This window comes from Nymphaea colorata, chromosome 4 (genome assembly GCF_008831285.2).
Source record: "Nymphaea colorata isolate Beijing-Zhang1983 chromosome 4, ASM883128v2, whole genome shotgun sequence".
NCBI lineage: Eukaryota > Viridiplantae > Streptophyta > Magnoliopsida > Nymphaeales > Nymphaeaceae > Nymphaea > Nymphaea colorata.
In genome coordinates, this window is record NC_045141.1 from 131502 (window position 1) to 159494 (window position 27993).

Consider the following 27993-nt stretch of genomic DNA (forward strand, 5'->3'; position numbering starts at 1 on the left):
CTTCGAACTCTTCTCAAAATCTTCAACTGAGAACTATTTTCAAGTTCTGCTCCACACATTGTGGGTGCTACAGTCCATTCATTTGAAGAATACGTCTCACATATGAATTCCAAGCTTGATTGTTGAACTTGGCTCTACCACCAGAGATAACTATCAGGCCCAAAACTGGCCTGGGTGCCTCGCATGCTGAGCATCATTCCACCTTGTAACTAAGTCTGGTTTTGCACCCTAAAGGCTACAAACTGGGATAATTGATAGCTGCCACAAGGTATATGAGCCCTAAGGATTTCTCGAGATCCTCAATTTTATGATTACTTATAAGTCCTACATAAACTTTGGGTTGTAATGAAATGCCAGTTGCCCACAAAGTCTAGGCTCCAGGACCAACCCCATGGAATGTGTTTTCTCCACCGGCGAAGGGTAACTCTCTCTCTCTCTCTCTCTCTCTCTCTCTCTCTCTCTCTCTCTCTCTCTCTCTCTCTCTCTCGCTCTCTGTGTGTGTGTGTGTGTGTGTGTGAAGAGAGCAATAGTGCACCTCTTCTAGCAATTCACAACTATGCATGCTGTTGCTTCCAATGGAAAGGAGGATGCCTGGTTGGAAGTTAACATAGTTTTCACATCTTAATTGATCTGAAAAGAGGCAAATGTCCCATCAAATGCTCTCAGATGGTGCCCCTTCGTCCTCTTCAAGTAGTTATTTCCAGGATTGGAACCACTGTAAAACAAACACCGAACAGTTTGACAGATGTTCCAGAGAACAAGACAGTAGCTATTCTTTGACGCCCCTGTCCGAGAACTATTTGTCATGGAACTGATTGTTCTTGCAATGGTACACCTTTTAGCTTTAGAGAAAATCATCCTCTTATTCTGTCATTTTAAGATTTCCGAGTCATGTAGCTTTATGTGCATTAAAGAAAACCCAATCCCTAAAGTATTTTGAATATGTTGCCATGAAAGCAGACAATTTATTTAAAAAAAAATTCTAGAATTAGAAATTCATATTTCTTTTAATTAAATTAAAAATCAGTGAAAAGCTTATAAAGGCAAGAACTTAAGATATGCAAGAGAAGAAAGCCTTTACTATTTTGTGGTTCATGAACCATGTCACATAGGTACGGGTACGGGTATGGGGAAGCGGGTATGGGTATGGCGTTTTCGTCAATTTTGGTACGGCGGTACAACGATAATTATATATTTTTAATTCAAAAACAATTGAAAATTTGAAAAAACAAATGATATCATCACATCATTAAGACAACAACAATGATAAGTTGCATAACTTATAAGTTATAATCAAATTAACGAACATGTCTGAAAACTCGACAAGGGCATATCCGCATAAGTGAAAAAATTAAAGAGATATGACTCCTAATTGGGACAAAACAACATAACGAAACAGCAAAACAAACATGTAGATCGGCTGTTAAAAATCAAAACGAAACAAACAACAGACCCAACAAATGAATCTAGTATCAACCATAATAACACTAGAGAACTCAAGAAACAAACTGAAACTCGACAAAATTCGTCATCTAACACTGAGAAAGCTGATATGCATGTATATGTTGGTATCTCATATGATAACCATCATCTAACTCCAGGCATTTATGCCCAAGCAAAACTAAGGTTTCACTTCCTTCAACCCTATGGACAAGAGAATGACTTTCACACATATTGAAGCAGATGGAAGCTGGCACCTTGCTAGCAAAGGTGCTCCTGAACAGGTTATCAAGCAGTTAAAATGGTTTTCGAGTCTTAACAATAGATTGACACTTTCTTCCAGCTAATCAGTGAGTCTGACTTGTTTTTTGTTTATCCCCCATGCTTACTAACCAGATACTGAATCTTTGAAGCGCCAAGGAAGACATTAGGCAGAAGGTGCTTGCTGTGATTGAGAAGTCCACAGAACATGGCCTTCTTTCTTTGGCTATAGCTAGACAGGTGTGTTAGTCTTCCTGCATGGCTTTCTGAAGCATCATTTCATGAGAGAATGCTGTTCATGTTTTCCTGATTTGCAGAATATTTCTATTAGAATCATTGAGCTCCTATTTTTTGATTGCCAGCACTATATTACTTGTTTATCTATCTCTACATTGACACATATTCATGATTTTGATCTAATGAGTTAATGAACCTTGAACTTGGCAGGACTCCTCAGGCTCTACATTACATATCTACTGGAATCTTATGCTTCAGTTCATACTTGGAAAAGGATATATATACCTGCACGTTTGTTTTAAACATCTACAACATGCCTAATTCATCCAATCATTAGCAGGAATACCCTCACAATACCATATAAGCATGATGCAATGTAAATATATCAATTTCATTTGTGAATTCAAGAAACACACACAATACAATTATCTCCATATCTGCAAAAAAGTTTAGCAGTTAATAGGAAAGAGAAAATCCCCAAGTCATCCATGGTTCCATATCATTCTCTTTTAAGCCAAATGAATGACTGACAGTCCCTGCGTCATTGCTTCTGATAGAATCACTGTTTGTTGTTTATCTATCTCTACATTGACACATATTCATGATTTTGATCTAATGAGTTAATGAACCTTGAACTTGGCAGGACTCCTCAGGCTGTACATGATTACATATCTACTGGAATCTTATGCTTCAGTTCATACTTGGAAAAGGATATATATACCTGCACGTTTGTTTTAAACATCTACAACATGCCTAATTCATCCAATCATTAGCAGGAATACCCTCACAATACCATATAAGCATTCCAGATAAATGATTACAGCCATAACAAACAGTGATTCTATCAGAAGCAATGACGCAGGGACTGTCAGTCATTCATTTGGCTTAAAAGAGAATGATATGGAACCATGGATGACTTGGGGATTTTCTCTTTCCTATTAACTGCTAAACTTTTTTGCAGATATGGAGATAATTGTATTGTGTGTTTCTTGAATTCACAAATGAAATTGATATATTTACATTGCATCATGCTCGGTAAAAAGAAGTGGTTGGTCAGCATTCAAGTGAGTTTTAATAGTTGTTTTTCACTAAGTGTGCATTCCAATGTCCAAAAGTATTATTCCAGCTGTTTCATCAAACAGCAGAAAAGGTTTTCTGGAGTTCCATTCCTGTTTCATCAACAGTACGAAAGTACCAAAACGTTTTCCTTTCAAAACTGTTCCCACCTCACTGTGAACTGGAACAATTCTTGTGGAATAGGAATTCCAGTAGCAATTCCAGAAATATTGATCCAGGCCACCAAAGGGACCTCAAACCTTCTTAGGATGTAGCATTTGTGACACATATGACCAGAAGCATGTACCAGTTACAGAGATGTACACTCACTGCTACTACAAAGGCTTTTTCCATGTTTCCTATTGTTTATAACATTATTTCATGTTCATTCTAAAATCCCCATGCTGCACACCAGAATAGTGAACATTAGGTTCCACAGAGTTAGAGTATGAACAGAATACCAAGAGAAAGAAGCATAGAAGAAAATTGTGAAAATTTATATTCCAATTTCCAATCTATCACTGAACATAACTATATAGTATTATATTGTCAAAATGCCAGTATATGTTGTACCTTTGATGTTTATAAGCTAATTAACTAATTAGACCACGATCATCTTCTAAATGGTACAATAGATTCTTAAATGTAAGACCATCCAAAACGCCTTTCTCTTTTAACTCCCATAACATCTTCTTAGCTTTTTCAACCTCCCCTAGTCGGCAAACCTCATCCAAGATAGTCCGGCATGTCACTAAGTCTGGTAATTTACCCTTCTCAATCATCTCCTTCATAAATCTCACAGCATCATCAACCTCGCCAGAAATTGCCAGGCAATTAACCAGTGAACTATAAGCCTTAGCACTAGGAGTATGGCCTCTAGATACCATCTCCCTGTATAATGACTTTGCGTTGATTGATCGACCTTGCGCACATAGACCATGAATGAGATGGTCATAAGTATATGCATTTGGCTGGCAACTATAAACGACCTCCATCTGGTGGAAGATTCTCAATGCATCATTCAAATGCATCGAGGAAACATAACCTCTGACCATAAAATTCAACGTGAAGATATCAGGCCTAACACCATCATCAACCATTTGCCTGAATAGGCACCTCATCGTCTGCATATACATATGGCTAATGTAGGAGTTGCTCCCCTTACTTAGCATAGCATTGAACAAGAGGTTGTACGTCCTCAAAGAAGGCCTACAGCCCAAGCGCTTAGAGTTTTTCATATGCTTGAAGACACGAACAGCTTTGCTTAGTTTCCTTCCTTCACAGTAGAAGTAAATGATGGTGGTAAACACCGGCTCGCTATGGAAGCATGAATTAGCCAGCACTTGATCAGCAAGGGCATCCATCCTATCATACAACTTGAAAGACCCAAGTTTCTTTATGGTGACATGGTATGTACAGACGTCGTGCTTGAACCTTGGTTGCTGTGAAGCCCAATTAAAGAGGTGGAGACATATCAGAGGGTCATTTTGGAGATACAGAGCGCGCGTTAAATCTTGTGCAGTGAACCTTGGTGGAAGTTGAGATATAGATCTTTTGAGTTTTGACATATCTATAGTTGGATTTTGAGGAGTTTTGGCAGGTGGGTGTTTGATGGGGCGTTTCAAGCTGGAATTTATGGGCAAGATCAAGGGCCTCGTGGTGTTGGAACATAGTGAAGAACGAAAGCAAAAATTAAAGGGAGACTCATGAATTCGGCAGAACAACGCCTTGGGATTGCTAGTAGAGAGGAATTTGGTGCGGAAGGAATGCAATAACCTGGCTTCATTTCCCATCTCCAACGGCTGAAAGCAGTAATACCGGAGGAAATGGCCCTCGCCTTTTTTCTTTCAAGTAGTAGAAATGAGGACCCTTTGGTGAAGACAGATCTCTCAATCAGGTGCAAAAGTCTCTCCGAAGGAAACCACCGGACTATGGCAACGATTCCAAGAGAGCCAAGTGTTTGATAGGGCGTTTCAAGCGGGAATACAAGATCAAGGACTTGCAGAGAGTCGACGAGGGGAGAAAAAAATTTAACGGGGATTGATCAATCCGACAGAACAACGCCTTGGTATTTGGTGGAGAGGAATTTGGTGCGAGACAATGAAATAGCATGGCCTCGATGTCCGTCCCCAACGGCTGGAAGACTGAAAGCAGTCAATCCGGAGCATTGAAGTGAACACGAAGGTGCTGACCTCCAGCAAAACAGAAGCGGACATTACAGAAACGGCCCTAAGTTCGACCAAAGAACAGCAAATAGCCCTACCAATGTCCCTAACTCACCTGTAACAGAACATGCGTTGTGCGAGGATGCCCATAGCTGTCTAGATTAGAGTTTATGTACCAGCTTTATGCTTAACCAAGGAAGACTTAGGTTACCCTAGGTTGACTAAGATAGGTTTGAACACTATGGACAAGCTTGGGTCTTGTAGGTTCGGTTGTACTGAGACAGATTCATATGTGCCCACTAGGCTTGAACCAGACTAGGCTCGGGCTTGCATACACTGGGCCCTTTTGGCGTGATAGGCCAGGTCAAGCCCTGAATCCACGTTCAGTCATGGATGAGCCACGTGCGCTCAGTTAGCTGGATTTAGCGTGAACCAGGTCTAGTTTTATGTATATTGTGGATATACATATTCACCACAAGTTTGCTAGGTTTAAAACTTAAAGAAGTATGAAAACACGAAAATATAATAAAAGACAAAAATGCCCCCAAATATCTTTTGCAAAATGATCATTTTGCCCTTCGTGGTCATGTCCAGATTTTGGTAAATTACATGGTATAAACTATATCACATCATAGAGCATGTGAAAAGATTCCTATATCTGAAATTTTATGCCAAAACTCTTTCTGATTTATACAACATGTGGCCTAGATCTTAGTAACTTAATAGAAAAGATGCCCACGTTTTAAGTTTAAGCAATTTTTTCGGAGTTAAGTAAAACTTTTTGAAAGAGGATTCTTTTTGTTATTGTATGAAATTTTTTGTAGTTGATAAGATTCAAATTAGTTTCCTGTCACACCCGTGGGCATAATAAAGACACTTCTAGATAGAGAGAGATGGAGATATACATACAAAATTAAATATTGCGGTATTATAGGCCTTTACATGTCTAATAAACACGACATTTGGCGATTTCTTAATTTCTTTCCTTTTCTTTCTTTCATACACGAACACACCTTAAATTTCTTTCTTTTTCTTTCTTTGTTTTTCTTCCTTCTCCATCCTTTAATGTTGTTCCTTGTCCTCTATCAACATAGTGCAACTGTCTAAGAACAATTCATCTTTCATGGTGATTGGTTTGTTCAGGATTTCATATTAATCAATTCAATGCAAGTCTGCATTCCAGCGACTAGTCTTCTTTAGTGGGTGATCTCCAGGTTAGAGGCTCTCTCTCTCTCGCTCTCATTTTTTTTTTTTGGCAAAAAGGACGGGAAATTTATTACTGCTCAATGCAATTTTGGTTGCATTGGTTTTTATTCTGTTCCAGTAATGTAGGTGTCCACGTTCGATTGTTTGATCGAATCAGTCGATTAAATTTTCTGTTCTTTTTAAATATTTAACATCCTTCATATGCGTAGAGCATTTGTGGATGCTGGATTTCTGTTGCTAAAATTTCGGCTGATTAAATACAGAACAAGGTTCTTGTTTGATCCACAAAACTGAGAGATTATGATGCAAGTGGGTGGTCCACCACGCTACATGGAGAGAACCTCAGAACAACTATATGGTAAACATATATGAAAAAAATTCTTGTTTGTTCCATAAAACTGAGAGATTGTGATGCACGTGTACGGTCCACCACATCAGTGTTCCATGTAGAGACAATCTCAGAATAACTATATGGTAAATATATATTTCATTAGCAGACATGCAATTGAACCAACGAGTTCAGCGTGCCAAAGATACTTGGTCATCGCCAAAAAGAGTGTTGAAGCATGCAAAGCACCTAGGAACGTTCATAGATTGGATTTGAGTGGGACGTACCCCTTTCAATGTTCGATTAATTTGATGTTAGATATTCTCATCTAAATTCAGATTTGAATACAAATGAAGAAAGGCTTATACCATTTATTACGGAAGAAGAAACTAAGCAAAAAGATAAATGATGAGATCTATTCAAAAGCTTACTTTTTTTATTTGACATTAACTTAATGGCAGACAGAATTCCATTGGTTGCAGTTCACTTAATGGTTTCAATCAAACCTTCACTGCAGTATAGACATTTAAGGTATTTAACTCTTCCAAAGCGCACCTGTTCGAAATCAAAGGCGGCAAATAATGTATCAGTTTTAGCGTCACCATACCAAGAGAGACCACGTGGATTTATAGTGATTAACCCTATTGAGAAATTTTGAATGCAACCTAGTTAATGGAATGCCAAAACTTCGAAAATCCATGGAGGAGAACTCTTTCAACAACGTCAAGAAGCTCGTACTCTCAGAAAGGAATCTTGCAGGTTTTACCAATCAGAGGTCATCCGATCTGCGTTACTGACATGGTATGGGCAAGAGAGGAGAAACAGAGAATGATGATTAAAAATCAAAGGCGTCAATGAGACAGTGACGACTTGAAAGTACTGCCACTTCAACAAAGTACAATAATAACTGCAGCAGCTAAAAAATTGACAGATGCCAGCTCAACAACGATCTTTGATCTCCCAAGGTTCCAAATTAAACTGACACATTGCGAAACACAGTTTGAAGATTCAGAGTCCAGTTTACATGGATATTGAAGCTTTGAAACCAAATGATTCTTTCCGAACAGAAACATACTTCTTGCTGTCACTGCTTGTCCCGTTATTGCTACAGTACTGACATGTGATTTTGCATTGAAGCAGCACCTGTTTGCAGACTATAAGTGGCAAATGAAAAAAACATGCACGTGAATCTATCTTCTCCCTTGGTGGATGAATTTGCAGTCATGCAAACCTTGGAAACCATCTTCACTTTCTTTTTAAATCATCTTGTGGAATCAAGACAAATAGCTCCTTAACCTGGCAACCATACAATACACGAGTACCATTAGTAAAGGTTTTTAATATGCTGAAATGCAATGGTTTAAAACAGACATCTTCAACCCATTATTGGAATCATGTCAGTACCATTTTGATTTTGTGCATGCTCATCATGGGAATGGCTTGGGACCTCCGATTGGCTATCAAGTGGCATGTATTGAGCCATAATTGCCCTGATTTCTGAATCCATGTAAGACTGCAAGAATTAAAAGGGCAAAAACAGATATGATCAGAGGTGTGGTGCTCGCTAGATTAAAACTGTGAGAAGCATTCACTTGACATAAAGAAGCAGAATTGTGGAAGCATTTTTTTTCTTCAGTGGAAAAGGTAGACAGAATAAGCAGTTTAAAAATACATAGAGAAGACTTGGTTTGTCTGTGTAGACAGCACTACATTGAAGCAGAACTTAGTTATGAGTTTCTTATACCAAAATCATGTGTGCAGGCCTCTAAGTCCTTGCTGTTGAAAATGGAGGAAACCTCAATAATGGAGTAATCAAATCCCGTGATCATGGGCTGGTAAGTAAACTACTTCCTGGACTAAATTATAAGTCATGCCATAGAAGAGTAGATAAAGTACATAATTTGTAGCTGGAAGCATCATGACCTTACCCTCAGTCTATACTTGTAGACAATATATGCACCTAGTGCAGCCACAGCCAAACCAACCAAAATCACCCAGACAGCTGTCCATATGGTCTTTGCTTCTTGAGCCTTCTTACCTGTGCATAAAACCCACAATAAGGAATATTTTCCAAGGAGGTCCAACCAATGTTGATATAGACTAAAAGGAAACATGAAATTCATAGGAAGCCACTGATCTATGTATCCTCATTCCCCAAAGAGAAGCAAAGCAGTCTGCAAGCAAATATTGGAACAAGACAACATACTTATGCAGGTATCATGGTCTCTGATGTACAGAAGATCCCCACTACAATGGCACTCATAGCCTCCCCATGTATTATCACAGTGGCATTCTGGACACTGACAAGCTGTCTTCTCCTTACATTCATTGATATCTGTCATGAAGAAAAAAGGTACTTTTGCAATTAAGAAGTGGCACAGCCTGTAGCTTTTCAGGAACTTGTAGGTTTCTTGGAAAACAAGTGAACTTCCAAAATGCTTGAGAAAGTTCTGAGATACTACTGAACTTTAAACACCAAAGATCAATAAAATTTTCCAGCTTGACAGGTGTACTAATGATTTTTGGCAGGAAACGAGGTCAACATCGAGGGGTCATTTGAAGCACAAGGAACTGTCAAACATGTAGAATATAAAGGTTAAAGAAGAAACAGGCAAACATGTAAAATGAGCAAACCTTCACATTTCTTGAACCCATCACCTCTGAATCCAGAAGGACATTTGCATCCATTGGTCTGGTCCTGTATATAGCGAAAAGAAAGATGAGAATGTGCTGGAATGAAAAAAAAAATGGCGATATGACACTGGTTACAAGACTCACAGAACATGCAGAGGCAGTTAATCCGTTTCGACTTTCGTGCCAACAGCCTCCATGATTGAGCTTGCATCTTCCTGGTCCATTTGCTGCATGAGGAATAAGAATGATGAGTGAAAAGGGAAGCAGTCCAAACAATCCTGCCTACTTTCTTTCTGCATCAGATAAGCTTCCTGTTACTAGAATGACAAAAAAATGCTGATATCAGACGGGTTTTAAATATTTAGTCAACCAGCAACATCCAGCAGCTGGCTGATTTCAATTCATATATATATATATATATATATATATATATATATATATATATATATATATATATAGGAATGAGAGAGAGAGAGAGAAGTGGTAATGGACTGCAACATACTGCACCTGACTACCACAGTCATGAATCAAATTTTACAAAACTAACTGCATAGATATGATCTCCATTTTGAGGCCATGGAATTAAAAAAAGTTTCTTTTATATATGTATAGATAAGAAGTTATGAGACAAAAAATTAAGAAAGATATGATTTAAAGACTAAGTCACTAACAGAGAAAGAACACACATAAAAAGGAACATGTTTTTTTTCAGTCCAAGGTTTTCAAACATGAGATATTACTTCCGTGTGTAGTTTTACAGAAAAAATTTCTTGGCTGAGATATTCAGCTACAGTGCATTACAATAGTTTGTATCTCTATACATATGTGTACACATATATACATATACATAAAGAGAGAGAGAATCATACAAGTCTGGACAATGATGATGTCAAAAAGGTAGAACACCAGAGTTGAATGAGAAAAAATATATAAAAAGCAATGCATGCTTTAAAAGAAGCTTACAACGCAAGATGGACAAGTCCTTTACAACACAGAATGCATCAGAGAGGGAGCTAGCAATTTGGGTAGACCATCAGAGAGGGAGCCAGCCAAGAGGGACAAGTCCTTTATATTTTTCAAAATCTTTTGTCACCTTTAGTCTTAACTTTGTACCAATGTTATCCGTATCGTACGATACGTACCGTATAGGCATAGAAAACCTATGCGGTATGCTTACGATACAGGATACACTAGTGTATCACACGTATCATACGATACAGGTGATACACCTACGTATCGTACGATACGGGAAAAACCGCAAAAAAGGCCCCTTTTTGCGTTATGTTTTAAAGTCTAAACACTCCTCTCTCTCTCTTCTTGTTTCTAAAGACTCTAAGAGACGTGGGAGGGAAAGATTTTGCCCATTTTCATAAAAAATCACTAAGGATTCATCGATTTGGGAGAGCCTACTACCCGTTGAAGAAGCTTTCTCGTAGTGGGAATAGTGAGAAGCTTGGAGAAAGAGGGTTTTCTAGTTCCTAAGATTCTATAAAATTTTCAAGATTAAAATTGTGATGGATGCTTATTATGTTATTTTGAATTTCTAATTTCTTATTTTTCAATGTGTTGTTGATATACATGAATTTTCTTTATGTATGATGATTTTTTATATTGTCTTTATTTTTTCTGCTTTTTTGTTTATTTTCTGGATTTTTTCAGATTTTTTATGATTTTTTCTCTATTATTTTCTGATTTTTTAATATATTTTTAAATTAAGAAATTAATTATACGATATGCTACCCTACGTTACGATACGGCGTATAGGTCGGCCAGACCGATACACATTACACTACACCTTTTACAACATTGCTTTGTACATTCCAGAGCATAAACAATTAAAAAACTAAAACTCTTGCAGTCAACAAATTGAAGTTTTGATCATCACAGTCAAAAACAACTACAAGGAATACTTTGAATATAATACTAAACAATGAAGCATACAAACTGGCACTCCTGCTATTGATTACAAGGGAAGAACACTCCCATATTTATAGACTAGATGAAGGAGAAAAGAAGAAGAGTGGACTAATTCCAACGGTTAGCAAGCTAAGAACAAAAAATAAAGAAAAATACAAAACAAAAAAAGAAGATAAGAAAAAAGAAAATAAAAGGAAATACTAATGCAAAGATCATTATATATATATATATATATATATATATATATATATATATATATATATATATATAAATATAAATATAAATCAATGCTTCCATGTGCCGGATAATTGCCGAATGGTTAAAATTCAAAATTCATCACTAAAATGGTCATAAATCATCACTAAAAGCATCATAAACCATCGCCGCACCACAAACCATGGATAATGCTAATTAAGTAACTCTTTTTTAGCACTAAATCTTATTTAGAGTCATGTGGCAACATTCGGCACATGGCAGCATTGAATGCCCCTATCTACACACACACACACACACACACACACACACACATACACACACACACATATATATATGTATATATATATATATCAGAGAATTGATATCTACTGGCTGCTAGTGGTTAAATATTCAAAAGTCATGGCTAAATGCACCATAAACCATGGCAAAAAACATCATAAACCATTTCTAATGCTTCCATTGTATGGCGACTCCAGCGATGGTTTTTAAATATTTTTGTCAACCAATAACACCAAGCAGCTGGCTGATACCGATCTCTCTGTCTTTCTCTCTCTCACTATATATATATATATATATATATATATATATATATATATATACACACGAAAAATCTGGCAACTATCCAGCACATGGCAACATTAACTCTCTCTCTGGCTGATGCATTTGGTGAGGGGTGAGGGTCTTCTTTACAAGGGACTGCAAGAGACCAGCCCTTTTCAGCTGTTGTGCATCCTATGGCTGACCACTTGATTTTTACTTATATTTTTCATTGTGAGATCTGCCAGTTCCGAGAAAGTGGGACTCAATGGCTTTGATATGTATATATATATATATATATATATATATATATATATATATATATATATATATATGTAAAACAATCCCACACCTATACATAAATCATTGCCACAAACGTTATTATCGGGTTTTAAACGACAAGGCTTTACTGAGGCATTTTTCGGCAAAATTGTTTTCTCGGGAGAATCTCAAGAAAATTTTGGCTATATTTTTAAAAAGAAAAAATACTAAAATTATCCAAAAAATGAAATAAATGAGAAAAAATAAGAATAAAAAACTATCTGGATAAAACGATAAAAATGATGTGTAAGTAATGATGGAAATGAAGATAAATAATTTAACTCACTTTTAGACTTTAAAACAAAAATAACATAAATGTCAGGTCTTTTTTGAAAGATACATGACATATGTGACAATGATAATATATATATATATATATATATATATATATATATATATATGAATGAAAAAGTAATATATGACATGATATATATAATATACATACATATATATATACACACACAGCACACACACACACACACAAATGCTTACAGTGAATCTAGTATTCCTCCTCAAACTTATAGTGCTACCATCGAAAGTTTGTGAAGAAGAAATTGAAACCTTGGTGAACAAGACAAGAACTTTAGTGAAGAATCTATAAGTTAGACATCCTAAACAAACAAACACACACCCTTATGGCTTTTTAGAGATTTTCTTTTCAAACAAAACGATAATCAATCCTGATAAGTCTAGTTCTTCTATGATACGTGTGATGGCTGGTTATGTGAATAGCACTTCTATTATCACAGCAAAGTTTGGTAACTTCTTCTAGACGAATTCCCATATCTTTCAAGTTTCAACAAAGTCTTGAACCAAATAATTTGCATAGTGGTTGTCGTCATCATTTGGTATTCAGCTTCAGTTGGCAAAAAGGAGGCCTTTGTTTGGTTTTTGCATCGCATAAATCAGGGACTCACCTAAAAGTACACAGAAACTAGCGGTAGAGTGTCATTATTAGGGTCTCCACCTCGATCAATATTAGTATAGGCAATCATGTTTAAAGATGAAGAGGAAAATAAAGACAGCCCTTTTGTGATTATGTTTTTGATTTGATGATTCAAATTACAAGACCATGTAGAAAAATATAGGAGCATAAGAGGTCGTTTGATGGCCACAGGACACGGAATGGAACACGTGTGTCCTGTTCAGTTGATTTTTTTGTCAAACACTGTCCACGAAACAGGCTGAACACGACGAACGATTGGACAAGAGTTTAAATTTTACTTTTGTTCCATTCTGTTCCGAGCTAACTCTCGGAACATACAGAACAGCCCCTCCCGCCCCCGACCCTGAGCCCCCGACCCCGTTGCCTCTCTCCTCCTTCGTCTCTGCCCCTGAACTGCCTTTCTCCTCCGCCTCCGCCCCCGTCCCCGTTGTCTTTCTCTCCTTCTCCTCCTTCTCCACCCCCATGCTGCCTTTCTCCTCCGTCTTTATCTCCGCCCTCAAGCTGCCCTAGCCCTTCCTGTTTCTTTCCTTTTCCTCCGTCCCCCGAGCTGCCCTAGCCCTGTCTGTTTCTGGTTTCAGGTCAACCGGAGTCATTGAGGGAGTTATTTGCCCCCGTTGGTCTTTGCCATTCATCGGCCTCTTCCGTTGGAATAAGGAAGAAGGGGAGAAAGACGTAGAGCTTTCTGTTTCCAAGTGATTGAAGATTTCAGCACCAGTAGTGAAGTGAGTAATCATCTCTTTCTCTCCCTCTTTCTCCTGAACCTGTAGTTGGCACTTGTTACTATGCTCGAGCTTCGTGTCTGTTGTTTTGAGCCAGATTATGCAGGCTCCATCACAGTCACACCTACTCTCGTTCTTGGAAAATTTTCTCAGTGAGAAAAGTCCTATCCTAAGTCACACGGGTGCGGGTGGGGGGAAACGGGTGCAGACATGGCAAATATTATATTCTAAAAAATGATAAAATGAAGAAAGAACATTAAAAATCATAAAAGATGCAAAAAACATATAAGTTTGTGCAAGTTTATACAAGTTTATGCATGAAAACAATGTTTTTTAAATTCCAAAATCTCTGTTTTCCCAAAGAACATTAAAAATTCCAAAATCTCATGTTTCCCAAAGACCTGTCGTGTCCAAGTGTCGGGATCCGAGTGTCTGAGTGTCGACACTGATACGCAGCCCCTTTTGAGGTGTCCGTGTGACTTAGGTCCTATCTAAATTTTTCATTAGCCAGCACTGGAGTTGTCTTCTCTAGTGCAAATGGTAGAGCAGGGGAAGGCCTGGGTCCTTCGCTCTACCTTAACTTCATTTAGTTCAAAATTTTGATTTTCTTTTTTATATATTGTTTAATGGTGGGATGGAAAAATCAGAACCAATTGGCTCGCATTTTGGTCGTTTCCTGTGGCTCAGTTCGTGGGTAATAAATTCTGGCATTCTTTGTTGGATTTTCCGATGGTTTGTTTGTTTAAGTCTTCTACTGGTTATTCGTTGTCTTTGTTTTAAGTTTTTTATTGTTTTTCAGCCATCTATTAAGTTAATGCGGTGCTTAGGTTATTGGTTTAGTGGCCCAGCTATCATTGGTTTTATTCATGATTGTTTCCATTGCTGTTGAATTCCATACTCATGGTGATTTAGTTTTTGAAACAGTTTTCTGCGTCAATGTTTTAAAATTTTCAGAATAGGTCAAGCCTTGAAGGTGTCAAATGCTCCCAAAGCGTATAAACTGCTTTTAGATCGTGCTTGTCTTTCTTTTCAGTTTCCAGATTTTCAAGATTCTATTTGAATTTACGTCTCCTTTACATTGAATCTGAGAATAAATACTTTTAGCAGTTAGTAGCAATTGTATTTTTTTATTTATGAGCACAAGTTTAAATATAACTTGCAAAATAGGAAGACAACAAATCAGATGCACATACACATTATCCCCTTTCCCCTTAACCCATCTTCTGGTTGACATCTTGTTTTTTTCTATTTGATAGAATTTTGTAATTAACTCCATTGAAATTTGAAGCTATTTCAATTATGTCATGTATACAAGCGCACTGTTTCTTTCTTGATTTTGCCTCTGCTGACGAATTGCTCAATGGAAGACTAGGCTAAGTGAAATTGATAGAGAAAGAAATCAAAAGCTTAGGCCAGTTAATGTGCCATCCTCTACTGAAGGCTTGATTCATTGACTGATGAGAGATCAATGTACATAGATGGTGTATGTGCATCTTGCTGAAAGTGATTTTTCCTGTTTCTCATGGATATGTTATTCGTATTCCTAGCTTAAGAAAAGGAGAAGCCAAGTTCATTTTCATGCGATTGAATAATTGGTGACCTTCCTGAGCATTTTCATAACATCCTTTCTCTATGAATTCAAGGAATCAGAGGGAAGGGCCGACCCTTCCTCATGCTTCATAGTCGGCACCAGACATGACAGTGAAAAAAGGGATTTAGCTTTGTAGATTTTCTGAAAGTTTTCATATTTTTTCCATGTAGTAATTTTAGGGGCATTTGATGGCAGGACTTCTTTTCATGCTTATCTGACCATGGAATGATGGAACTCCTTTTCTGTCATATAAACCTTTGCTGAATGCCTGCAATATTTTGCGTTTGACTGTGTTACTTTGCAGATAAAATCTATCTGCTATTACATGCTTAGTGTGCTCTAGAGAGCCAGAAACTTTCATCCATAACTACTTGGTTGTTTATCATCCACGTGAATTGTCTTTGCATTGGACAAATCCTCTACTATCTTTCTGAAAAGAATAAAAGCATTATCTGTCGTCGTCCAATTGTCTCTAGCTTCTTGTGAATCTGTGATGTAAATATTTTATAGTTCTGGGTTCTCCTCAACTATATTCTTTTATCCTGTTATGACCTTACAAGAAACAAATAGTTAGATTGGAATGCTCTTGCTTTGTCCTACTCTCAGAACCCGCTAGAGTAGGCAATCTCTATGGTGTTCTTTGACGGTATAACAAGAATAGTTGATTAAAACACACATGAAGCGTACATGGCCGATTAAATTAAGTGATTATTGAGGAAGTAGAACTTCCTCAGTGTATCAAAGTGCCATGTGGTGTCTTTGAACAGGGATCTAGAAAGTGTACATCCCCATGACCTAGCATTTCTTTCTTCTTGTCGTTTAACTCTTCAGCAGCTTCTCCTTGTTTTTATGACTTTAAGTGGAGTCAATGGTAGAGCCATCGAAAAATCCAATGCTACGTTTCTCTAGAGTTTGTTAATGGAAGAAATCCCGCAAATCTTCTACATCATCTGTAGCCTACACAACAACTAGGTAGCAGCAATACAGAAATATATGTATTTTCCTGCTATTTTTGTAGGCACATTATCAGTTTTAGGAATTCAAGGACACTTGCAACATAATCCATTAAAATAATGTGGAATTCTTTGATTGTCATTTCTGTTTGGACTTTGGAGGTATGGTGTCCTCGTTTCTTTGTTTTATCAGTTCCAACTTCCACTTGGTCTGCCCATGACAGGACGTGAGCAACATAGGTATGCTCTATAAACAATATTTGTAACTTAGGACTTACTGCCAAGAAGAACGTGCATCCAATCAAGAGTTCCTAGAACCTAGAACAAAATTCTACAAATATATTTAGAAGGGCGCACTGTGTAACTATAGGAAAGCATTCAAGATCCCAAATCCTCTTGTATTGAATTCCAAAATCATGAAAGACAAGTGCTTCCTGGTCTTATTGGAATATCTATTCTTAGAATCATTAAACAAAAGCCAATGGTTTTTTTTTTTGGAGGTTCTGTGGATTTCAAGCATTAGTTTTGGCATATGCAGCTTATATTAACATTCAAACTCGTGATAATCTGATGAGTGGGGAACTGAGTCTTTTATTTATAGTATCTCTTGTTAGAGAACTTTTATTCAAGTGTTCTTCATGCTTTACTGCAGGCATGTGAGTGACAAAGAAAAGCATTTTTACGTGCTGTTTATGGATTTCTGATTGTCATCTCAAAAAATTATTGACAGCATATTGATTTTTAATTTTTTATTTATGAAGAAATCATAATCCCATTCTTTGACTTGGCTGATAATAACATAATCTTCAGTTTAAGCATTTGATGCTGTGTTCTGCAGCTTTGCTTGCTAGTTACACAAGTTATTGAAAAATGAACCAAAATAAGAACACCCACTTGGAAAAAAAAGGGGGGTAAAAACAACCTTTACATAAAGTTGATCTGCCAATAACTTGACTTTCTCTTGTATGGTGGGGACAAAGCCAACAGTAGTGTGCATCCACTAGATGGAGTGGGTCCTTGGATAAGGAAATGGGGTTTCACTTGAGTTGGCACCTAGAATGACGTGATATAGTTCAAGGACTTTTCAAAATTAATTCTAGTAATATAAATAGATGGGGTATGGAATCTAAATCCAAATATGAAGCCGAATTACATAGAATCCGATTAATTCACGTGCAGTAAAGGTTGGATTTAACACAAGATTGGACTGCACCTGAACTGTTCATAGCTTTCAGCTAATGACTTTTATTCCATTTTTCCATGCATACAAAAACAAACAATAACCCTGAATTGAGCCTAAGCTACTAAATCATACTGTAGTTTGTATCGCTTGCAAATATTTCATCATTCGGTATTCCTCCAAGTTCTTTATCATCTATTACAATACATAAAGAGTTATGTTTAGCTTTCACTTTTTATATTATTGTTGTATATTTGTTTATTCACACAAGTCAATTGTTTAAACTTATTTCATGTAACTAAATTGCTTGATTTTCTTGTATTTCTATTTGTTAAACTTAGATGAGCAGCCACCATGACAAACTACAGTGAGATGACGATCAAGTACAGTTTTTATTTGATAGGATGTTAGTGCAAGCGAAGATTCCTGGAATGCGGACATTAGGTGGACTAAAAGAAACAACTATGAAGGTGGTTGAACAGATAAGTATATACAAGCAGATGATAACGTGTGGAAAGAGTATATACAAAAGTACCCAAATAGAAAAAAATATAAGTTGCCAGCAACATGGAAGTATTATAAGCATGCAATGGATATTTGGGGATCTTCCACTGCATTGGGTGACAATAGGAGTGGCGTAGATAGTAGGGCACTAGATGATGTACAAATAAATGTGGATGAACAAGATAAGAAAGATTTTCAATTACCTACTTCACCAATGGATAACAATGTTCATACTTCGGGAGAAACCTCTAACAGCACGAGGGGAAACAAAGGAGCGAGAACCTCCACAACCATGAATGATGATACTTTTGAAACCATTGGTGAGTACATACGGGCTACGACAACTTGTGGAAGCCTAACTTGCAGTTATTTTGCAGAAGAGTGGAGCAATTTTAAGAGATATGTATGCAAAAGGGGAAATAGATAATCATTTGTTTTTCAGATCAGTCGATATACTTTCTAATTTTGATAAAGCAAACGCTTTTTTTATGATGCCACGTGAGTTGCAGGTTACTTGGTTGCGCATGCAGATGGCTAAACAACAGGTACTGTTTGTAACTGAGTATCGTTATGGAGGTTTGTAATTATGCATTACTTTTGTTGCGTGTAACTGTTTGTAATTTGTGATATATAATAATTGTTTGAAATAGTGTATTTTTTATGTTTTTAATTGTTTATAATGTGATATATAGTAAATTGCTATGAATTCATGCTTGCAAGTGTTTTTTATTTCACAATTCTTTGCAATTAAATAGTGTTTATTCTCATAAATTTGTGTATTTATTACCAGGATGAACGGAATATCCACAGTTATCTTTATTCTTATTATGTGGTTGATGATGGAATGCTTGAAAGCTCAAAGTAGACCTACTAGAAATTTAGTACATATTAATCGACTAGTAGGAGCCCAATTTGTGCATGACTGTATGTATGGACACCCAAGAAATTGTTTAGATCTATTGAGGATGGATCAATGAACATATGCATTATTATGAAATTTGTTAAAAAGTAAGGAGTTATTATATGATGCAAGAGAAATCACAATTGAAGAACAAGTAGTGATGTTTCTCGTTACGGTGGGACATAATTAACGAAATCAACAAACCCAATATAATTTTCAACACTCAGGACAAACAATTAGTAAGTACCTCAACTTAGTTTTGAAAGCAATTCTCCATGTTGCACATGAATACGTGGGACATAGAGATGATACTACACCAGCTCGAGTTAGAGGAGATCCATGTTTCTTTCCATACTCTAAGGTAAACAACTATAATTCACAATAGATATAGTCAACCTTTTTATTTGTGGTAAAACATTTAAAATACTAACACATATTACGTATCAATAGGATTGGATGGTACACATATTCCAGTATATGTTCGAAAAGATGGCCAAGTTGGCGAAATAGAAAAGGTTTCTTATCTCAAAATGTTTTAGCAGTGGTGGGATTCGATATGTGGTTTCACTACATACTAGCAGGTTGGGAAGAAAGTGCAACTGATGCAAGACTATTATGCAGTGCACTACAAGATAATCTTCATCCATTAGAAATTCCACATGGTAAGAAAATAAACATCAATAATTTAAATTTACTATCATCAATTTAATTGTTTAATTGTTTGACTGACAAAACACATATTGTTGATTATGAAATAAGTAAATATTATATTGACGATGGTGGATACCCAAATATTATCGGATTATTAACTCCATATAAAAGATGTCGGTATCATCTATAAGAGTTTAAAGTGTTTGGATCTAGGCAAATTAAGACAAAAGAAGAATTGTACAACTATAGACACTCATCTTTGTGCACTACTGTGGAGAGAGTGTTTGGTTTGCTTAAGGCAAGATTTCCGATTTTGAAGAATCATGTGTCATATCCGATATCCACTCAACTTAAAATTGTACAAGCAATATGTGTTCTTCATAATTTTATAATCAACCACAATCCAAATGTTGAACGATTTCTTTCTGATGATATAAATGATAGTGAAGTAAGTGATTATAAATGATGATGAAAATACTGAACAAACGCAAATACGTGGCAGCAACAATGAACTTCGTGAGCAAATTACTTCAACAATGTGGAATGATTATGTTTCAAGTAAGATACTTATTGTCTAACATTTTCATTATATTATATGTCATTGTTATAATTATACTTGATTATTTTAATATTTTATGGTGATAATCTAATTATTTGTTAGTTTTTTTAATTTTTGAAATGCAGGAACCAGGTGATGTCTTCTAAAGTATTACATGGTTTTGATGAGAAGAGTAGTGTGCAGGACAGGAGACTAGTTATCTAGCAAGTTGTCATAGTTATTTTTGTTTTATGGCTTACACCAGTTGAATATTTTAGACAATTTGTATTTTGTAGTTTTACTTAATACTGGTGACTATATAGATGTTTAAACATTTTACAGTAATGATGTTTTTGTTATATATATATATATATATATATATATATATATATATATAGATATGAATGTATTGAAAGAGTTGATTTTGATATAATATTATGGATCGTATTATCGAATGTATTGATTTGCATACAACATGTTGTTATGAATTTTATACTTGTTTTAATATAACATGTTCAAAAAATAAGATATCATATAGCGAACAGAACAAATATAATAGCGAAAACTGATTAGGGAAGATACAAACACCGGATAGAACAGATAGTTCGAAAAGAATATAAACAAACACTAGACAGGACAGACAGAACTAACAGAACTAACAGAACTAACCATGGAAGACACAAACATCGGACAAAACAGATAGATCAGACAGGACATAAACAAACGCCTGGACAAGAAGAACGTAGTGTTTTGTTCCTAAAATCATCAAACAGTAGACAAGGAACATCATTGTCCATGAGAAAGGGACAGTAGTGTAATAGACATGACGTCCTGTCTGTCTTGTCCCAATGGACAACAATCAAACGACCTCCAATGGAATTGACTTGCAACATGAACGACACGTATAATGTCAAGTCTGACAACTGATAGGTAAGTTAAGGCTTCTATAAGTAGTTGATGCAGGTTGGATTCTCTAGAATTTCCCCATCACTTGACTTCATCTTCATTCCTTGTGCTTCAGGTTTTGTATCAACTACTTTGTCAACAGTAATTCAAAATTTGTTAACAATGCCATTAGCAAACTTGATCAATGAGAGCAGATATCTTTTTTGCTGTAACTGTAAGCAACTTTAGTACCAAGGAAATAGGTTAAATAACCTAAATCAACCATTTCAAATTCAGTTTCCAAATAATATTTAACTTGTTTAACTTAACCATCATCATTACCAAAAATAATCATGTCATGAGCATAAAGAAGTAATATAATTATCCTAGCAAGAGCATTTTTAGCAAACATAGCTGTATCATATAGCATGCTTTAAAAATTTGATCGAACATGACTCTGCTAAATCTGTTATACAAGCCTTTCGGGCTTGTTTCTAACCATATAATGCTCTTTTCAGGCAAAAAAGCTTTTTCTTTAAAAATAATATAACTTGGAGGAGTATCGATATAAACTTCTTCATTTGAATCTCACTTAAAAAGACATTTTTGACATCCATTTGAAAAATGGACCAACACTTACTAGAGGCTACAACAATTAGAGTTTGAACCAATGTTTCTATCAGTGGGAGCAAAGGTTTCTTCATAATCTATGTCGTACTTTTGAGCATACCCCTTAGCAACTAATCATACCTTATATCCTTCAAGGGAACATCGCTCTAGGTCATAACTTTACAGACTTATCAACAACCTAACTTTTTTCCTATGGGAAAATTAGCAACTTCGAAGTTTTGCAATTTTCTAAAACGTTGAACTTAGATTATCAATCCATTGAGGATGTTCATGAGGTTCACAATAGGGGGTGAGTTCATCATGAGAATGTATAGCTAATAATAAACAAGTTCTATGTTTTGTGAGAAAGAAATTGTAGGATATAAATTTCTGTGGAGGTCTAGTTTGTCTATGAGATCGCCTAGACGTTCTTTGGTTTGGATATCTTCAGAACGAGGTTGAGGTCCTCGTCTATAGGTTAGGACATCTCTTGAGCCGTTTTTGCTTAAGATGTCATTTTGGCTATTTAAAAAATTAAAACATCACATTCACACAAGACAAAACTGAAAAAGTAAAATATGACGTGACACACACATATATACATATGTACATACTACATACATACATATGTATAGGCTTTTTATCTTTTGGAAGGCCAGCAATGTCCCAAGTTTTTATATTTTTCAAGGGCATTTAGTTCATTGATCATTGCTTTAACCGACTGGGGTTTATCTTTGGCATCATGGTAGCTAGTCAACAAAGGAATGTATAGTCATGAGACAAGATCTGGAGTTAGGATAAAAAGATTTTTACAAAACAAACTCTGTGGGTGGTCTATTAATTCTTTGAGATCTTCCACCTAAGGTTGCTGATTTGCATCAGGAGTCTGTAGTAGACTCATCTCTAATGATTGGTTCACAATAGGCTCTTCCAGTGAGAGGCATCCTCATTGGTGTTCCAATTTATCAACGAGACTAGATTTAACATCCTCTACATCATCGTCATTATCCAAGATAGGCACATAAAGAAATGAATAGTCATTTGAATCATGAGCTAAGCTTCTATCAAAATCATTTTCATTTTCAAGGGAAATTAAATTTCTGGAAACATAAAGTCTTACCATTTTTCAAATTATAACATCTATATTTTCAGCATACCCAATAGAAGTATAAGAAATAGGTTTGCTAGAAACTAGAAAGTTTATCATTTTGATTGAATTATATGAAAAAATTGCATCCGAAGACTCTAAGAAAATGAAGTTTGATGATGAAGTACCCATAGACAGTCCTACACCCTAATGGCAACTTGTAGGGTCCTTAATGTATCACAGCATTGCCTGAGCAAAGATTGTTCACACAGTTCATGTCCTGAGCCAATTTTGACACTCTCCAACAACAGTTCATATGGGTGCTGTCCAGATTGTCAGATATATCAAAGGAAAAATAAATGAGAGAGTTTTTCTATCTTCTCCATCTTCCTTAAATTTAATAGACTATACAGTAAACATATGCAAATTAGGGGGGAGCCCAAATAATAGACATTCAGCAACTGATTGACTTACATTTGATCAACCTGGACCAAGTTGGACTCCAATTTTGAAATAATAGCTTGGAAGGTATAGTGCCAATTCCATGAATTTGATGGAAGGATTTGCTTAATTATTATTTATCACCTTTTGTATTATAAACTGTGTCAGACTGGCGTTAATCCAAAAAATAAGATACTCAATTAGGCCGCTATTGGGAAAAAGATTTAGCATGGAGCATGATAAAACTAGGCTTAACCCAGCCCAAATGGATGATCTGTTATCATGTCAAATATTTAGGAAGCAATTTGAAACTTATCAAGAAGTAAGCCCCCTACAGGCTGCTATCCGACTAGCCTGACCAAGCCCCGTCAGCTGGCCACCCACAATAACATTACATGGATTTGTAGTAGCCTTTTGTAACACATAGAAGCAAAACTCTTATACACACAACCAATATTCTTAGTCAGCAACCAATGCCAGGATTCTCAAAAATAGCTTCCATGTAAACCTTGTGACTGAAAATTTTGAATAATTTTAAGTAAAATAAACTTCCTAGAATATTTGAGCTAAGCTAACGAAAACGCTCTCCTCATACTGTAAAGAAAACAACTAGGTAACAAAAAGAATTTATCCCTCAATTCAATTAAATAGACCAACCAAAATACACTCTTACAGGAATCAAAGTACCATGATTGTGTTACGTGTTGTTTTTTGATGAAACTACACATATCCAAAATGCCATAGCCATTCCAGCATTCTTATAACATAGGAAGGAATCTTCAGAGGCACGTAATTTCTGGCCTCCAAGATGAATAAAAGCTTCTAACAATAGCCAAAAATCAATAGATCAAGACAACATTAACTTGCTGAATTGAAGAACAAGAATTCAGGTTTCTTTAGCTTGTCAAATCCTATGAGAGAAACTTATGTCTACATATGCATTCTGTTACTTGGTCAGTTAGCCAATCGGATAACAATTAGTGATGACAAATAGTTAACAGTCATGGTTGATGGGCAACAAAAGCATCTATATGACTGTTTTGCAAATAAAGTAACTAAAACTAGATGCAGCCACAGAACTTGTGATCTGAGAATATCTTATGCTCTTTGTATGGCCACTTTCACCAGCATGCATTCAATATACTAGTGAACAAGAAGGGCAAGGGCTACCTTCGCAAGAGCTATAACCATCTCCCTTGAACTGTACACCTTGAGCCAGCGGGCACTCACATACCCGCCCACGAAATGTATCCTAGCAGATAAACAACTGATTAGAGCAAAATTAACAGCTAAACATGTTTAAGATACAAATTTTCATTCATACCTTACAAGCAGTGACATTCAAAGCTTTGTCTTGCCAGCAACCACCATTGTCATTCAAACATTCATTTGTTTCCATATCTATTAAAAAATTATAAGTACGACACAAAATGAAACATCAGTAACACAAAGAAAATTTCCATCTCAGTGGACATGTGATTGCAACAAGGAAGCATTACCAGGACTCAGGCAGACAGAAGGTTCGGTTGTTTCCTGAAAACCAGCACAAATTGCTTTGAGTACAGCACCCCTGTCCAGCTTTCCTGCAGTCATAGTTGTAAGCAGATGAAACAGTAGACTTTATAGCTCAAATAAGATGACTCAATGAATTAAAACCATGCTATCTTCAGTTGTAAGTCAAAGATCTGGTCTAAAAACCTAGTTGAGCATCAAATAGATAACTGGGATCAATGCAAACCTCGATATTGGCGATTATTCACTACAAGAGTAGGAAGTATGGTAACATCACCCCTAGATCCTTTTCCAATCTACAAATTACAAAGCAGAAAGTACGTAAAAAAGAGGTTCCACCAACAAGCCATTAAATAAATAGGATAAAGAGAATAAACTGTTAAAGAAAAAAAAATCATGTACTTATTCCAAAAAAATCTGCCTTCATGAGTATGAACTCATCAAAGCAACTTGAAGCATGCAAGGCATTTAAGGAAAAGCTAACCCTACTTGTGCATCTTGCTCTGCCTTGAGGACAGGGTTTTCAGTATCAGCATCTGGATCTCCCATGCAATCTTCTATCTTCTTGTGATCAAGACCTAAGAGGTGAACAAGAAAAGTATTTGTTAAATGGATCAATCAACAATTCAATGCAAAATCAATTCATGACCTATCTGCTATTTCTTATGGAAAATTTAGGGCATGTATGAACCCACCAAGAGATTTGATCACTGCATCAGCACATTCCTTGTTGTACTTCTTTTCCTTCATCGGACATCTGATCTGAAAATCAGTAACATAATCCCACCAGATCCATGGCCTTTTGCTCTCACTTACAACCTTAAATACACAAAGCTGCCTAAGGTTTTCAATCACCACATCTTTCCCATTGTAGCCTTGAGTGAAGTCCTGCTCAGGATCAGGTGCACAGTACCTCCCATGGTTAATGCACTGAGACATGCATTGCTTACTCACTGTGAATGCCTTAGGACAGTACCAGGTTATGTAATGTGGCGTAAACTGACTATAACCACCTTTCTCAAGAATTTGAGCTACTCCTTTGAAATCCTTGATGAACCCCATCAGCATGTCACATTTGGGACCACATTCATCATTGCTGTTTGTCCACAGTTCATATTCCACCCGATCATCTGGATGGGGAACAGCCTCTCTCCAGTCCAGGTTCACGCTGACCATTTCACCATTTCTGATGGCTTTCTTCAGTTCATTACTGAATGCTTTGGTAATAAGGGCAGATGGAATTGTTATGTTTTCAATATATTTAAGTGTTGTGTCATCCTCTTGTGGTGAGTCCATGGTAATCAAGGGCTCTTCTGTGTCATCTGCAACTAAGACAGCTGCAGCTCCCGCATTTTGAGCATTCCAAACCTTTAGTGCAAAGAAGCAATCTGCGAAATTTGAAAAGTTAAGAAGGAACTTGTCTTTTTTATGACCTACTTATATAAACCTTTTCCGCAAACAAGTATGCAAGCATATAAAAGACTGAAATAACGGAACCCATAAAATAGATGAGCATAGAGTTACAAGCTGGGATACCATCTGTATGCCGTTTCACTTATTTGTCACTTATTGTAATTCTTCTCTAGATTTCCTTGGTCTGATTAGCTACATTCCACAAGTTTATGGAATCACAGAGAATTCTACAGAGTACTGACACCGGAACAGGTCTATAACATGGTTACCCTGAATGAAGAAAGAGGAAATAGAGGAAGAAGAAGAATAGATAAATAATTACTTTTGAAATTCGGAATTGTTGAAGTATTACGAAACAATTATAGTAGGTTGTTTTATTTACGTTTGATTTGGGAAACTTATTTCCAGCTTAGAAGAAAAAAAGGAGTTCAGAAAACATGGTCCACCATTGAGCAAGAGGAAGCAGCATAGACAGACTCTTTGAATCATTGTTTTTTGAGTTGGTGTCGAGGGAAAGGGAAGTAGCTGCGAGATTGCGACTGGAAATTCCTAGTGAGTCATCAGAAAATTTTTGCGATGCCTCCAACATGAAACTGTTCAAGGTGCTTATCCGGACCACCATTTCTCAGCCCATAGACTAAGATTCTCAATTGGACTGTCCCATACGCACTAGGCTTACAAACATACAGAACTGTACCCCATCCCATGTCACCCTACTTGAAAAATCTTCAAAATTCAACTGCAAACGGTTTATAAACTCCAAATTAGAGTACGGTAATAACAAAATAGAATCAAGAAAACTTATTCCAAAGCTACTCCGGATTTAAACGGAGTCATCACCAAAGAAAGTTGAGGCCAAAGGGAAAAATAAATTTAACTCTATTGAATAATCAACAAATGGTAATAATTCTTTCTATATAAGAATATAGAGTACCTCCGCGGTCAACCAATACAAAATTAGGGAGAGCACCAGGCTTCGACTTGAAAGAGAGTTCAAATTCATCAAACCCTTTGCACGCCTTGCTATCTTCCTTCGGATAGAGAACGGTTCCAGCCATACTTCCTCCATATTGAGGCACTCCAAAATTTCCAATAGCGCTATCATAAGTTCCCTTGATACTGTCCGGAGACGTCACCCTGAGACTATTTTTCTCCACTACAAACTTTCCCAGGACAAGAACCTTCAAGCCCAGAAGGGAAACCGACCAAAGGAAGGCAAAAAATTTCACCATCCCCATCGGAAAAAGCGCGAGCAGTGATGATGATGAGACTAGAAATTCACGAGATTTAGTGGCTTTGATTAAGTGGGTAGTCGTCAAAAATCTAGTTTTGCGACGACACGGGCACATCCATCAGTACAGCAGCCGTACCACTGAAGATTATGAGACAGGTGATGCCTTTTGTTGTGCCTCCCGAGCAAGGAAATGAGAATGTGGTTGGAGATCTCACGCCACAGAGAGTCGGCGGGAGATCGGCTTTTCACCGTTGAGTGCTCTGGGCGCAAATTTAGTAAAAGTGAGAGGGCGACCCTCCATTGATGGTCCTGATCACCTGGCGTTAGGTGTTGAACTAAAACTTTTTTGGACTTTTTTGGGTGGAGGAGGAAAGGAGGGTGGAATCGGAGCACAATGACCTAGTCCTTTTGACACTAACGCCCAGGGAAAGGGAAAGGGAAGAGGTAGAGGCTTTTGACACTAACGCCCAGGGAAAGGGAAAGGGAAGAGGTAGAGGAAGGGAAGAGAAAT

The 27993-nt window shown here is 36.7% G+C and overlaps 2 protein-coding genes across 2 annotated transcripts; both read right to left on the reverse strand.

Annotated features, from left to right (window-relative positions):
- Window positions 1-3587: 3587 nt before the first annotated feature.
- LOC116252543 (pentatricopeptide repeat-containing protein At2g27800, mitochondrial) lies at window positions 3588-4358 on the reverse strand. Its single transcript, XM_031626889.1, has one exon. It carries the CDS (start codon window positions 4356-4358, stop codon window positions 3588-3590), a length of 771 nt encoding a protein of 256 aa, XP_031482749.1.
- Window positions 4359-7589: 3231 nt separating this feature from the next.
- On the reverse strand, window positions 7590-27964 carry LOC116252466 (vacuolar-sorting receptor 3-like). Its single transcript, XM_031626744.2, has 13 exons — window positions 27183-27964; window positions 25531-26223; window positions 25325-25413; window positions 25062-25131; window positions 24823-24906; window positions 24648-24724; window positions 24494-24575; window positions 9472-9554; window positions 9328-9391; window positions 8900-9028; window positions 8622-8731; window positions 8098-8206; window positions 7590-7989 (listed from the first exon to the last, which is right to left on the reverse strand). Exons 1-13 carry the CDS (start codon window positions 27595-27597, stop codon window positions 7985-7987), a joined length of 2010 nt encoding a protein of 669 aa, XP_031482604.1. The 5' UTR covers window positions 27598-27964; the 3' UTR covers window positions 7590-7984.
- Between the last annotated feature and the right edge of the window lie 29 nt (window positions 27965-27993).

Coding starts and splice junctions, on each gene's coding strand:
- LOC116252543 (XM_031626889.1), bottom strand. CDS start 4,358: ATGGATGCCCTTGCTGATCAAGTGCTGGCTAATTCATGCTTCCATAGC.
- LOC116252466 (XM_031626744.2), bottom strand. CDS start 27,597: ATGTGCCCGTGTCGTCGCAAAACTAGATTTTTGACGACTACCCACTTA. Junction 24,725..24,822: donor TTCTGTCTGCCTGAGTCCTG/GTAATGCTTCCT, acceptor ATTTTTTAATAG/ATATGGAAACAAATGAATGT. Junction 8,732..8,899: donor AGACCATGATACCTGCATAA/GTATGTTGTCTT, acceptor TTTTATGCACAG/GTAAGAAGGCTCAAGAAGCA.